The sequence below is a fragment of the Schizosaccharomyces pombe genome (genome assembly GCF_000002945.2).
Source record: "Schizosaccharomyces pombe strain 972h- genome assembly, chromosome: I".
In the NCBI taxonomy this organism is placed as follows: domain Eukaryota; kingdom Fungi; phylum Ascomycota; class Schizosaccharomycetes; order Schizosaccharomycetales; family Schizosaccharomycetaceae; genus Schizosaccharomyces; species Schizosaccharomyces pombe.
In genome coordinates, this window is record NC_003424.3 from 1,772,069 (window position 1) to 1,785,664 (window position 13,596).

Genomic DNA, 13,596 nt, shown 5'->3' on the forward strand with positions numbered 1-13,596 from the left:
TTCATGTTTAGTGTTGCAAATGACTTAGTAATTCCTGATTTGAAAATCTGTAAACTAGAAACAATCTTAAATTGGATTGGAGGATATTTCAAACTGTCTTATCAAAATTAAAATGAAAGTCCTTCTTGTTTATATATATACCTTTTGTATAAAAAGGTCAGTTTCATTCATATTTTTAACATTAATGTTATTATAAATAGGTTTAAATAATCATCAAGTTAACAGTTGGTCGCATGATGTAGTCGGTTATCATGTCGATCTAATAAGTCGAATGTCGCCAGTTCGAACCTGGCTGTGACCATGTTTTTTAATTACGTTTTCTCTCTTGACAAAGGAGTTGGCAAAACGAAATTATAAGTACAATATTTATTGAAACAGTTGATATACATATTTTTATAGAAAATTAAAACTATAGAAATAAATTAAGTAACCGCTTGATCTATGGCTCTTAGTTGTCGTATGTTGCATTTGAACTCGAAAGAGTTCAAATATATTTACTTTTCTTTCAACTTTTCTGTAGACAAGAACATAAGTTGTTTAGGAATTTCAAATTTCGATCCATCTTTACGATTTACCAATTCAGTCCGCAAAGCTCGCGTGAGTCTTCTCTTACACCATTTTATCAGAAGGAAAGTCTTCAGTAAGTATTTTTTAGCAGTTAACGAAAACACATATACTGTTTCGCCTTGATATTACCCATTTATTGAATGTATGTATCATTTCTTCAGAAAACAATCTCGCTTAGATATAGCTTATTTGAATTAAGCTATTGATTTTTTACACTGTAACCATACGCGCTTTGCATAATTATCTAGACAATGCAAAGAATGCTGAACGCGTCCAGAAAGTAAAAAAAATGAATTCGAATGATAAAAAAAAAGTTGTTAGATCATGGATTGAGCAATTTGTTCATGATTTTGTTGAGCAATTAAGTAAGCCTACCAAAGATTCAGTAAATGTTGCTTTGAAAAGACGAAAGCACAATTCTTGGAATGGCAGCTTAGATTCAAAGGCCAATGAAAGACAAAAAGTTAAGGTTTTTTCATTCCCCAGGAATGAAACAACAATTGCTCAACTATTCAGGGTTTTAGATTGTGTTCATGAAGCTGTTATTTCGGATACAGTAATCACTAAGCGGTAATTGCTTTGTACTATACGCCGAAAATTCAGATTTAAGTTCTAATTACATTTGCAGAGATATTTATTACAGAGATGTAGATTTATTCAAGCGACAAACCGTAGTCGATGAGCTGCTTGGAGATATTTCAAACACCATTGGTTGCTCCAGGTCCGACCTTAACGTTGTAAGTCATTTCTTTGGAAATAGATTCATTAACGATTAATTTGATCTTAGGAAGCATCTGCTAAAGGATTGGTATTTGGGTCCATTCATATTGCTCTTGAAAACGGGACAGTAATTACTGCTACTAAAGTAGGTTCAAGTTTTAATAACCGTAAAAATTGTTTTTTCTAACTAAGAATTTTACTAAATACAGCCATTATTAATCTCTCACCATCGAATTTCATCAATCACTTCCACAGCAAAATGGGTCTTGGTCATCGAAAAGGAAGCGGTATTCCAAACGCTAACCGAAGAGGCTTTAGCGGATACAATAATTGTTACAGTAAGTGAGAATGCTTCCTTTTCAATGATATTGATGTTAGAGTGCTAGCTAACTAATTGCTTGTAACAGGCTAAAGGATTTCCAGATTTGATGACGAGAAAATTTTTAGTTAAATTAGCCAAAGCCCTCCCGGATGCTAAATTTTTTGGTATTTTTGATTGGGACCCCCATGGCTTATGCATTTATTCCTGTTTCAAGTACGGTTCTAATGCCTACAGTCATGAACCGCACAGTCAATTACGAAATTTACAGCTTTTAGGCCCTCTGTATGAGGACATTTTTAATAAAAACCAAGAATTCTCTTTAAAATTGAATAAAAGGGATATTAAAATGATTACAACATTATTACAATTTGAAGGCTTCCAAAAGGAGCCCGTTGTTCGTGAACAGCTACAGCGAATGCTGTTTATCCAGAAAAAAGCGGAAATACAAGCAATTCTAGAATTTCCTTCATGGATCAAAGGAAAATTAGCTGATGCCGACAAAAGTGGAAAGCACTCAGTACGTTAAGTTCTTGGATAGTTCAACCTACTTTCACTACACTCCCATAATAAAGCCTCCAACATGGATGACTTGCTAGATTTCAATTTTTACGATAAATCTACACCATCTAATCAAAATAATTACAGTAATAATAATAGTAGAACGCCATCCTACTCCCTTCCCGCCCCAGTAGCCCAGAAAAAGAATGCACAAATTCCATTGAAAGCATCAAAGCCCGAAGACCCTTTTGCTAATTTATTTCAAAAGAAAACGGATAATAAAATTTCCTTAAAAGAACTAGAAAGGCAGAAAGTTGGAACTCCGGACTCCAATTCCACCCCCAAATCTTCAAATTACGATCCCTTTGAAAACCTTGAAATTTTGCATCAATTATCAAATACTCCTAGAGATAAAGATGCAGTTATTCATGATAAGATTGAAGAAAATAAAAGGCCGATTTCACAACCACAAGTATCGGCTTCCGAGAAAGTAACTTTAAAGGATTTGTCTTTAGAGCCGCATCAGCCTGTCAGTTTACCCGCCTTTGAGAATATTGGTTCGGAAACCTCTATCCCCTTTGAAAACCATAATGAAATTACTAATATGAATACTGCAAAGGATAAGTTAAGTTCCAACGAGATGTATGAAAAGCTACGCGATTTGGGCTTTTCTGACGATCAAAGCAGATTGGCTTTAGAAAATTCCGGGAGCCTGGAGGATGCCATAGAGTACATTCTTGAAAAAGATAATGCAAAAGGACAGTATCGTGAAGGAGAAGCTTATGAAGCATTTTCAGATTCAAGTGCAAAAACTCAATTTTCAGACTTTCAAGCGTTATCCAATCAATTAAAAAGTCAGTTATTTGAAAAGGCTAATGATCTTTGGAACATTGGAAGAAAGAAACTTAGAGATGCAGTTGAGGAGAGGCGAGCGGTGAAAGATCCTAGCAAACCTCGTTGGATGGATGCTTCCCATGATTTTGGCCGCGAAGCAACTCCTGAAATCCTTCCTAAAACCCCAATTCCCAAACGGAAGCCGCACAAAGTTCCTATGAATGAAAAGGTTTCTGAAGACAGAATCACCACTAATCAAAGCCGGTCAGGAAATGATGAATCATCTTTAGTCGATTTCTTAACTTCTAAGTCAGACAATAGCTCTTTTAACTTTCCATCCGATACGTACGAAGGGACAGAGAATATACTTGAAACGGCTTATGAATCAACAACGGCTCGTCAAGTTAACAATAATAAACCTGGGAAGTCCACTGTTAAGAAGCGCGAAGAAGAGACTTTGAATAACATGGTAAGCGCTCTAGTAGAAGAACAACAATCGACAGGAAATGAACTTTTTCGCAAAGGTGATTTTAGCCAAGCCATTGAAGAGTTTACAAACTCGCTTTCTCAATTACCTGCCAAGCATACAAAGCGTGTCCCTCTTCTCAGCAACCGTAGCTTGTGTTATCAGAAAGTTGGAGATCTCAAGACTTGCTTACAAGACGTAGATGAGCTAGTGGATATTATTGGAGAAGAAAAAGGACATGGAGAAAGCATTAGAGACAAGAGTATGAATGATTACTATGTAAAAAATATGGTTCGAAAGGCACAAGTTTTAGAGCAGCTCGAAAAGTACCAAGAATCTTTGAATATTTGGAAAGATCTTATTGCAGACGGGCAAATAAGCAAGCTATATATTGATGGTAAACACAGGTGCGAAGCAGCCATTTCTTCTCACTCCTCCGAATCTCATTCTAAGCGCACAACACAACAGCCAAAAAGTACCCCTAATCACACCAATATAAAGGTAAAATCAGAGAGGTTACAACACGTTCGAATGGCTCAGCAAAAAGCAGAGCAATTAGACGAAGAAAGAAGTCGTTTACGTGAGCCAGTGCAACAAATTGTGAATAAGTGGAAAGAGGGGAAAGAGAGCAACTTACGAGCACTGCTTGCTTCCTTAGATACTATTTTGTGGCCTGAATGCCGCTGGCAAAAGGTTTCGCTTTCTGAATTGGTCTTACCAAAGAAGGTGAAGATTGCCTACATGAAAGCGGTGTCCCGAGTGCATCCTGATAAACTACCCCAGCAGACTTCAGTGGAACATCAATTAATAGCTGAATCTGCATTTAGCATTCTTAATCATGCCTGGGAACTTTTTAAACAGCAAAACGATCTTTAATTACAAATAGTGAGACTTTGGTTCTGCGCTACACTCTCTTGCATGAACCAAGATGTGTGACAGTATTTTTGTCGGTTAGCGTAAAACATTTGCAGCGGTTTACTTATCCATTGCAATCTTAATTTCATTTATTAAAAATTTATTTCTCATGGAGCCTGGAAAAAAGGATTATATAGATTCTCCTTTGAGGATGCAACCAGCCTCACTTTCTGGCGCATCTACACCAACTATTGATTTAGACGGGCTTTCTTGGCCTTGTAAGTAATGAAAGCATATTTTATACTCATTTAAGTATTCTAATACCAATTAGGTCAAGGAACACAACGTAGAATAGATACTGCTGAGGAAGAAAAAGTAAAAAAAATTTCCAATGCTATTTCAACAATTTTGGAATGTTTGGGAGAAGATCCTGAGAGACAAGGCCTTTTGGGAACACCTGAGAGGTATGCCAAGGCAATGCTTTACTTTACCAAAGGATACGAGCAAAATTTGACCGAAGTGATCAATGAGGCAGTATTTCAAGAAGATCACGAAGAAATGGTCATTGTTAGAGATATTGATGTATTCAGTTTGTGCGAGCATCATTTGGTTCCTTTTATTGGAAAAGTAGGTTTCATTTAGAAGTGGATTTTATCCATTGCATTCACGTGATTGGGCTATGCAATTATGTTTAACCCTCTTTCACAAACTCAGCGTATTAAACTAACATTATTGTAGATTCATATTGGTTATATTCCTCGTAAGCGTGTATTGGGACTTTCAAAGCTCGCACGTATAGCCAATATGTTTTCGCGTCGCCTACAGGTGCAGGAGCGTCTTACCAAACAAGTTGCCCAAGCTATTCAAGCTGTCTTAAAACCTCAGGGAGTTGCAGTCGTTATGGAAGCTACTCATATGTGCATGGTTATGCGCGGTGTTGAAAAACCGGGTAGCAGTACTGTTACTAGTAGTCTTACTGGTATATTTCAGAGAAGCCATAAAACTAGGGAGGAGTTTTTTAGATTGATTGGAAAATTTTAATTTTGGTTTTATTTTGTTCGTTAATCGCTAGAGGTGATACCGTCCGTAAATTCCTATTACAACTAAATGGTATTATATTTTTATTTTTTTTTGCATTCCAGTTTTTGAGTTGTTAAAACAATCACTTTTTTAAATATATCAATCCTTGCATATGTTTATTTATGCATACGATTTAGCAACCAAAGATTTTAAAAGCAGTCGAAAGTTCTCTCTCTATTACTCTTTAAAAATATGAATGCCCTTCTTCAGTTGTTTTTCACGAATTTTTTTTTTTTTTTTTTTGATATCTTAGTATTATGAGAAGAAATTCGAACACATGGTCGTTTTTCATATGGCTTATTTTATTTTCTTGAAAATTGACCGGAGCTATTTCACTCCACCTTACTATTATTAGCCTCAACGTGCTAAGGAAGACGTTATCCTAATGGAAAACTACTATTTAAGTTTTCTTTTTGAACGTTGTTTCGAATCACTTTTTTGGTTACATGGTAAATTAGTCCATGTTATTATATACATATATGAAGTTTCAACAATTTTATTAATTATTTACTAAGTTTTGCTGTGTAAGACTTTCAATTTGCAAGAGCTCAATTAATAGTTTATCATCAAATATATTATGAATGAATAATCTTTGTACCGTAATCGATAAGTATTGCAAGCAACTTACAGTGATTGTATTGATATACCCTAGACACATTATTATAAAGGTAAATGTCTCGTTAATTATAAAATTTGCCAATGTTTTTTAATCATCTACTACTGCTGCAGTTTCAATTAGTCGAAACGTATTTCTTGATAAATGTGTTTGATTTGTTTTTCAAACAACTAAACTCCTTCCTTCGCCTCAATGTTTAAGAACTTGCTCTATTTTAGACTCAGCTAGTCTCAAAGACTAACTATTTTGCCATTTGTATTTTTGTTGAAAAAAATGATAATATGATAATATCTTTACTCACAATGATATCGTTAAAAAGGCTTCTGTTAGTATGATATTAAATCAAAGAGGATCTACACATTTTCAATATTTCATGTACTATATAACTAACTCCTTAAACTTCACTAACCTGGGGCCTATCGATACGTGCAAGCACCGCATATGTTGACATTTGTTCTCTACTAACAACAATACTTTCTAAATTTATTCCTATTTAACTGTTAATGAGAAAGTTCGTTCAGTATGGGAATTCCAAAGGTTGTTATCGATATTTTGTATAAGTTTTTAACAATTAGTTTTTTCGATGGATGAGCGAAAGGTATCCGCTGTGCAGTCAGCTGATTGAAAACGATCGCATTCCCGAGTATGTCAATTTAAATCATCGTTTGAAACGTATGGAGCTAATTGAAATAGATTTGATAATCTTTATCTAGATATGAATGGTATTCTTCATAACTGTACGCATAAGAATGATGATCATTCCTCACCACCACTTCCAGAAGAGGAAATGTATATAGCCATTTTTAATTATATTGAGCATTTATTTGAAAAAATTAAACCCAAAAAGCTTCTATATATGGCAGTAGATGGATGTGCCCCACGTGCGAAAATGAATCAACAGCGCAGTCGCCGATTCAGAACTGCTAAAGATGCCCACGATGCGCGTTTAAAAGCAGAACGTAATGGGGAGGATTTTCCCGAGGAGCAATTTGACAGTAACTGTATAACGCCAGGTACAACTTTTATGGAGAGGGTTTCACGACAGTTATACTATTTTATTCACAAAAAAGTTACGAACGATTCCCAGTGGCAGAACATTGAGGTTATTTTCTCTGGCCACGATTGCCCCGGTGAGGGTGAGCATAAAATTATGGAATATATTCGAACCCAAAAGGCTCAACCTAGCTATAATCCTAACACTCGCCATTGCCTTTATGGTTTGGATGCTGATTTAATTATGCTAGGTCTTTTATCTCATGATCCACATTTTTGTCTATTACGTGAGGAGGTTACTTTTGGTCCGGCAAGTAGAAACCGTTCTAAGGAATTGGCTCACCAAAAATTTTATTTATTGCATTTAAGTTTATTAAGAGAATATCTTGAATTTGAATTTCAAGAATGCCGATCTACATTCACTTTTAAGTATGATCTCGAAAAAATCCTTGACGACTTTATTCTTTTAGCTTTTTTTGTCGGAAATGACTTCCTTCCCCATTTGCCTGGGCTTCATATTAATGAGGGTGCGTTAGCTTTGATGTTTAGTATATACAAAAAAGTTATGCCTTCTGCTGGGGGATATATTAATGAAAAGGGAGTAATCAATATGGCTAGATTGGAACTTATACTCCTCGAACTTGAGAATTTTGAGAAAGAGATATTTAAAGCTGAAGTTTCTGAGACAAAAAACAATGGGAACTCTGACAAACCATCTTTTGACTTTCTCAAATATATTACTGAATCAACAAATGATATTAAAGCCATGACAGGGGAGCAGAAAAATTATTTCTTACAGATTAAAAAGTTTTTGTCTTCTCGTGAGCCGTTCATTGATTTTAGTGCAAACATTTCTTCTGTTGATCAGCGCTTTCTACGACGTTTATGTAATGATCTTCATCTGTCATTTTCCAAAATTATAAAGGTAGACGGCACTCATCTATTAAGGATTACATTTAGAGATCTTGAATTTAATGATGAAGACGAAGATGAAATTGAGCAGGACGAAATCGAACGTGTACTTCAAAAGTATGATAACATTCCTTTGCTTAACGAAGAACAAGCTTTAAAAGAAAAAAACGTCGAAAAAGATTTTATCCAATGGAAGGATGATTATTATCGAAGCAAGGTTGGTTTTAGTTATTATGATGAAGAAGCTTTAAAAGCAATGGCTGAACGTTATGTTGAAGGTTTACAATGGGTACTTTTCTATTATTACCGTGGATGTCAGTCTTGGGGTTGGTATTACAACTACCATTTTGCACCAAAGATTTCAGATGTTTTAAAGGGCCTTGATGTAAAGATTGATTTCAAAATGGGTACACCCTTCCGTCCTTTTGAGCAGCTCATGGCCGTTTTGCCTGCAAGAAGTCAGGCATTAGTACCCCCTTGTTTCCGCGATTTAATGGTTAACAGCGAATCTCCAATTATTGATTTTTATCCAGAAAATTTTGCTTTGGATCAAAATGGAAAAACAGCTAGTTGGGAAGCTGTGGTTATAATTCCTTTTATTGACGAAACCCGTCTTATAGACGCACTAGCATCCAAGGATAAATTTTTGACTGAAGAGGAACGAAAAAGAAATTCCTTCAATGCCCCAACGGTCTTCTCTTTAGCGGAGGATTATACATCGTTTTATCCTTCTTCATTACCTTCACTTTTTCCGGATTTGGTTACCCGCTGTATTCAAAAACCTTACTCTCTACCTTCGATGGAAGGTAAAGAATATTTGGTTGGTCTTTGCCCTGGCGTTTTCTTAGGTGCTTTTGGAATGGTGGGTTTTCCTTCCTTTCACACTTTGAAGCATAAAGCAGAATTAGTGTATCATGGTATCAATGTTTTTGGTAATGAAAGCAGGAATCCCTCCGTAATCGTCAATGTTGAAGACGTCAAATCTGCTTTAACGTCGGAACAAATTGCGATGCAATATGTCGGAAAACGAATTTTTGTAGACTGGCCTTATTTACGTGAAGCATATGTGGAGAGTGCTATGGACGAAAGTTACATGTATTTAGCTTCAAACAGTACCATTGAGAAAAGGGATTTGGCAGAAATTGAAAAAAGCCAATGGGGCCGTAAATGTTCCCATAAAATTAGAGAATATAGTAAACGATTTGGCGTTCTTTTTGGTGATATTTCCTTATTGCTTCAAGTACGTCCTATCAAAGGATTGGAGTATACCAGAGAAGGTGCTCTTGTTAAGATTTTTAACGAATCTGTCCTTGAGGATTATCCAGCCCAATTAGTGGTCGAAAAGATTGCTATAGATGATCCAAGATTTACCGAGAGAGAAGCTCCGCCAGTAGAGGTGGAATATCCTCCAGGAACGAAGGCTTTTCATCTCGGAGAGTATAATTATGGGCGACCTGCACAAATTACAGGATGCAAGGACAACAAGCTCATTATTTGGTTATCAACCGCCCCTGGGTTGGATGCCCAATGGGGTCGTGTTCTTGTTAACGATAGCAAGTCAAAAGAGAAATATTATCCTTCTTATATCGTTGCGAAGTTGCTTAACATACATCCGCTACTTTTAAGTAAAATAACATCTAGCTTCTTAATTAGCAATGGTACTAAAAGAGAAAATATTGGATTAAATTTAAAATTTGATGCCAGAAATCAAAAAGTGTTAGGATTTTCCCGGAAAAGCACTAAAGGTTGGGAATTCTCGAACAAAACCGTTGCCCTTGTTAAAGAGTACATAAATACGTTCCCTCAATTATTTAATATTTTAACAACACATGCTACCAAGGATAATTTAACGGTCAAGGATTGCTTCCCTAAAGATGATACCCAACAATTGGCTGCGGTCAAACATTGGATCAAAGAGAAAGGGATTAACTCTCTTACTAGAGTATCTTTAGATGAAGATGCTTTAGACTCGGACATTATAAAGCTAATTGAGGAAAAAGCAAGCACAATTGATTCTACCTATCAGGTTCCGAAGAAAGTTTTTGGCGTCCCTCGGTATGCCTTATTAAAACCTTCACAAACACGTGGAATTTTGCATAGTCAAGAATTTGCTTTAGGCGATCGTGTTGTTTATGTTCAGGACTCTGGTAAAGTTCCAATTGCAGCATACGGAACTGTCGTGGGTATTATGTTGCATCATTTGGATGTCGTCTTTGACTTGCCTTTTATGAGCGGAACTACTCTAGATGGAAGGTGTTCGCCATATCATGGTATGCAAGTTGAAGTTTCAATGGTTTTAAACGTTACAAATCCTCAGTTCGTTGTAAATACCCGTGCCGGAAAGAATAGAAAAACCAATGTTAGTGCAAATAATGTTTCTCAAGGTACTGACTCTCGTTTGGTAACGAAACCCACTTCAACTTTTCCATCACCTCCATCCCCTCCATCTTCTAGTGTTTGGAACAAAAGAGAGCATCATCCAAAGCCTTTTTCACTACATCAAGTCCCTCCCCCTGAATCATTAATCCATAAATCGAAGAGTAAGTTTAGCAAAGGTAACCACCACTCTACCAATGGTACACAATCTATCCGCGGTAGGGGTGGAAAACGTGGTAAACCCTTAAGGTCGAAAGAACTCAATCGCAAGCACGATCACATCGTTCAGCCGATGGGCAAACTTCAGATTAACTAGCCCAATTGTATTTTAGTGGTGTGATAATAAATTTTATTAGCATAGAATTCTTTAACTTTATAGAAGGTTTTAAGACAACATTATGATATGAATGAAATTTATGTGCAAATATTTTAGTAGACTTCTATACTTTAAATCTGTAGTAAGAGAAATTTCGGTTTGAACGGTTAAACTTATAAATATTTAGTATTCGGAGTTTAGTCTCAGATACAATCAACCAAACACGACTTTACAAATCATATGGAAGAAAAATATTATAAAAACAATAGAGGTAACAAAATTTATATTACGACTGGATAATATGCTCGATTCTAATTTTTAACGCCGTAACGATTTACAGTCTTACCGTCTGGAATGTTGAAGAGAACAGCCTGCGTACCATCAAATGGAACATCAACAATGTAATAACCTTTACGCTCAACTTGAATTATATCACCCTTCTTTAAATTCTTGATTCCAACGTCAGCAAAGACGGGAGAGTGGAATTCAGTTTGAGGAGTTAGGAAGTCCTTATAGTTTTCTCCTTCTTCAAGTTTGTCCTTGGTAATAAGATAGTCAAAATCAACAAGGTCGACAGGAGTTTTGTCCTCCGTATCAGCCAACCAAGTGACTTTCTTCTCAGTTTTCTTAAAGTCACCATCCAAGTGGAGTTCAAGTTTAAGGGAGGTAACTTTACCAGAAGCATCACGATTGATTTCGCGAACATATGCATTACCCCAGTCCATCAGAGTAACCTCTTCGTCCTGCTTGAAAGATTGAGCATCAGCTTGTTCAATTAAAATTTCATTAGCAAAAATGCTCTTCTTGTTCCCTAACTCTGGGTTCTTCTTATGTCTGGGACGGTCTTCGGCATAAGGAGCAGCAGGACCATTAACTATGGTAGCTTTGACAACATCACCGCTTTCGACAGCTGTATGGCGTGGAGCAACGGGATCAATGATTTTCTTATTGGTTGCCCAGAAAGAAGTCCAATCCAAAGTAAGGATGTTTTTACTAGGACCTTGAGAGACGATGTATTGTTGTAATGCTTCAATGGTCATACCACGTCTACGGACACCACGAACGGTGGGGAAACGAGGATCATCCCATCCCCAAACAAGACCGTGGTCAACAATCTCAGTAAGCTTACGCTTACTTAACAATGTACGTACAAAGTTCATACGAGAAAATTCCCAAACATGGATTTTACGGAGGTTCATTGCCTTAATCATCCATTGATATAAGGGATTGCGATCACGGTACTCAGTAGTGCGCAATGCATGTGTTACACCCTCGAGGGAGTCGACAATGGGACAAGCAAAGTCATAAGTAGGATAAGCACGATACTTGGTCCCAGTACGATGGTGAGGTAATAAATTGCAACGGTAAATGACGGGGTCGCGCATTGCTTTGTTGGGATTTTCATATGAAATCTTGGCACGAATGCAGTTCTTGAGACCGACGTCTGAACCCTTATCCATTTCAGAGAGAATCTCTAGGGACTCCTCGATAGGACGGTCACGATGCTTGCTGGGAATTCCTTCGGTACGCTCATGGCGCATAGTTTCAACGTCAGTATCATCAGCATAAGCTTGGCCTGATTTGATCATATCAACGCAATATTGATGAATAGTGTCAAGATAGTCAGATGTATAAGTGACGACGTCGGGCTTAATACCGAGTAAGGCGACATCCTCCAAAATGGCGTCTTGAAATTCTGAGTTTTCTTTACTAGGATTGGTGTCATCGAAACGAACAATCAGTTTTCCGTGGTATTTGTTAGCAAAATATTGATTTAAAAGTGCGGCCTTTGCGTGTCCAATGTGCAAATATCCACTAGGTTCGGGAGGAAATCTGGTGACCACCTTACCATCAATGGCATCAGGAAGACCGATCTCGTAGTTAGGACCAGAAGATTTTTGTTTTTTGCTAATATTAACTGCCTTGGTGAATTCTTCCATGGTGACACTCACGGCATTTTGAGAATCCATAAACTTGTACCAACGAGCAAGGTTGAAATACTGGCCAGTGCGTACGGCACCAGCTGCCATGTTGTTTGATTTTAAGGCACCCCAAATAGAAAAATCAGCAGAGGTGAGGGAATAACCCACAAAAAGAGAGCGCATAATTAAATGGTCGTCTAACTGAGCAAGAAGTGAAGAAAGCTCAAGAAAGTTGTGGTTACCAGCTAAGGCAGAGGCAGTTTCCACCCAACTCTCAACCAAAGAACGATCGTTTTCGCCAATGAAAAGTTTAGGATAGACTTGAGAGAAAGTCTGTAAAGCCAACTTGGAACCGAATACAGGAGAATCAGAGCCGTTAAGCTGAATGGAGACGTTCGATTCCTTGTTTTGTTTGTCTAATAAAGCAACGTCCTCATACTTGACGGAAATGCTTCCTGCACCAGACAGATTCACATAATTTGCACATGCAACTGCACCATAAGCAATGGGCTTTGCTTTTAATGCAACACTAACTGACATTTTCCCAAAACCGGTGGTGAAAATTGTCGAACTTGGTTCGTGGTAAGTTGGTGTCGAAGTGATTTTTAGGGTATTAGTGTATGGTAAAGGTATGTTTGCAAAACACTAAAAATCCAAACCAGAAAAATTCGAACGCAGTACGAAGTTGACCGAAAAAAAAGGATTCTATTTAAGTACAAATTAGATTATAGATAAGGAATTCAAGTTCATGTCTGACCTTGATTAATTTTCTTTCCAGCATTTTTCGCTAATCTGCTAATTTTATACAGATATGAACCGAAACCGAGGGTTTCTCGTTATACTGTTTACCATTTTCTAACGTAAATCGGTATACCGATAAGAAAAGAGAATAGATACATAATAACAGAGTGGAGTTGAAACAATCAGAAGAATGGAAGAAAAGTCATTTTTTTGTTAATAATTACCTGTTAATCAGCTATAGGATTAAAGGAAAAAGTAGGAAAAATCATCTACCAAGTTAATTAATAAGATCTTTATCATCTCATTTATTTAGTTATCTTGCTATTGACAATTTTGACGATATCAAATACATATATGACATTTCAAGTACATTGAGAG

General features: G+C 36.8%; 5 protein-coding genes, 8 long non-coding RNA genes and 1 other non-coding gene across 14 annotated transcripts; 6 read left to right on the plus strand and 8 right to left on the minus strand.

Annotated features, from left to right (window-relative positions):
• The first annotated feature begins 227 nt into the window (after positions 1–227).
• SPOM_SPATRNAILE.01 lies at positions 228–301 on the plus strand. The gene has a single exon. It is a non-coding gene; the product is annotated as a tRNA-Ile (tRNA).
• A 131-nt stretch (positions 302–432) lies between these two features.
• Positions 433–2,164, minus strand: SPOM_SPNCRNA.760. The gene has a single exon (NR_151134.1). It is a non-coding gene; the product is annotated as a non-coding RNA (long non-coding RNA).
• On the plus strand, positions 857–2,135 carry rec12 (DNA topoisomerase type II (DSB-forming) Rec12/Spo11; the record flags this gene model as incomplete). The annotated part of the gene is made up of 5 exons (NM_001018912.1): positions 857–1,137; positions 1,196–1,304; positions 1,355–1,432; positions 1,497–1,625; positions 1,695–2,135. The coding sequence occupies 5 exons, from the start codon at positions 857–859 to the stop codon at positions 2,133–2,135; spliced, it is 1,038 nt and encodes a 345-aa protein (NP_593479.1).
• Positions 2,165–2,189: 25 nt separating the features above from the next.
• On the plus strand, positions 2,190–4,283 carry ucp7 (UBA/TPR/DNAJ domain protein Ucp7; the record flags this gene model as incomplete). Its single annotated transcript, NM_001018913.1, has 1 exon — positions 2,190–4,283. One exon carries the CDS (start codon positions 2,190–2,192, stop codon positions 4,281–4,283), a length of 2,094 nt encoding a protein of 697 aa, NP_593480.1.
• On the minus strand, positions 2,228–4,335 carry SPOM_SPNCRNA.761. Its single transcript, NR_151135.1, has one exon. It is a non-coding gene; the product is annotated as a non-coding RNA (long non-coding RNA).
• Positions 4,336–4,431: 96 nt separating this feature from the next.
• Positions 4,432–5,303, plus strand: fol2 (GTP cyclohydrolase; the record flags this gene model as incomplete). Its single annotated transcript, NM_001018914.1, has 3 exons — positions 4,432–4,540; positions 4,594–4,889; positions 5,001–5,303. The coding sequence occupies 3 exons, from the start codon at positions 4,432–4,434 to the stop codon at positions 5,301–5,303; spliced, it is 708 nt and encodes a 235-aa protein (NP_593481.1).
• Positions 5,304–6,012: 709 nt separating this feature from the next.
• SPOM_SPNCRNA.2799 lies at positions 6,013–6,641 on the minus strand. The gene has a single exon (NR_192167.1). It is a non-coding gene; the product is annotated as a non-coding RNA (long non-coding RNA).
• exo2 (exonuclease II Exo2) lies at positions 6,422–10,672 on the plus strand. The gene is made up of 3 exons (NM_001018915.3): positions 6,422–6,495; positions 6,534–6,601; positions 6,652–10,672. The coding sequence occupies exons 1-3, from the start codon at positions 6,481–6,483 to the stop codon at positions 10,553–10,555; spliced, it is 3,987 nt and encodes a 1,328-aa protein (NP_593482.1). The 5' UTR covers positions 6,422–6,480; the 3' UTR covers positions 10,556–10,672.
• On the minus strand, positions 7,737–7,996 carry SPOM_SPNCRNA.2800. The gene has a single exon (NR_192168.1). It is a non-coding gene; the product is annotated as a non-coding RNA (long non-coding RNA).
• SPOM_SPNCRNA.2801 lies at positions 8,116–8,389 on the minus strand. The gene has a single exon (NR_192169.1). It is a non-coding gene; the product is annotated as a non-coding RNA (long non-coding RNA).
• On the minus strand, positions 8,818–9,115 carry SPOM_SPNCRNA.2802. Its single transcript, NR_192170.1, has one exon. It is a non-coding gene; the product is annotated as a non-coding RNA (long non-coding RNA).
• Positions 9,965–10,526, minus strand: SPOM_SPNCRNA.2803. The gene has a single exon (NR_192171.1). It is a non-coding gene; the product is annotated as a non-coding RNA (long non-coding RNA).
• A 139-nt stretch (positions 10,673–10,811) lies between the features above and the next one.
• gus1 (glutamate-tRNA ligase) lies at positions 10,812–13,061 on the minus strand. The gene has a single exon (NM_001018916.3). It carries the CDS (start codon positions 13,015–13,017, stop codon positions 10,867–10,869), a length of 2,151 nt encoding a protein of 716 aa, NP_593483.1. The 5' UTR covers positions 13,018–13,061; the 3' UTR covers positions 10,812–10,866.
• On the plus strand, positions 11,242–13,430 carry SPOM_SPNCRNA.2804. Its single transcript, NR_192172.1, has one exon. It is a non-coding gene; the product is annotated as a non-coding RNA (long non-coding RNA).
• The last annotated feature ends 166 nt before the right edge of the window (positions 13,431–13,596 follow it).

Bases quoted from the DNA above. Each gene is read 5' to 3' on its own strand.
- exo2 (NM_001018915.3), top strand. The intron at 6,602-6,651 runs GTATGTCAATTT...TAATTGAAATAG, and splicing joins GAAAACGATCGCATTCCCGA to ATTTGATAATCTTTATCTAG.
- gus1 (NM_001018916.3), bottom strand. From the start codon at position 13,017: ATGTCAGTTAGTGTTGCATTAAAAGCAAAGCCCATTGCTTATGGTGCA.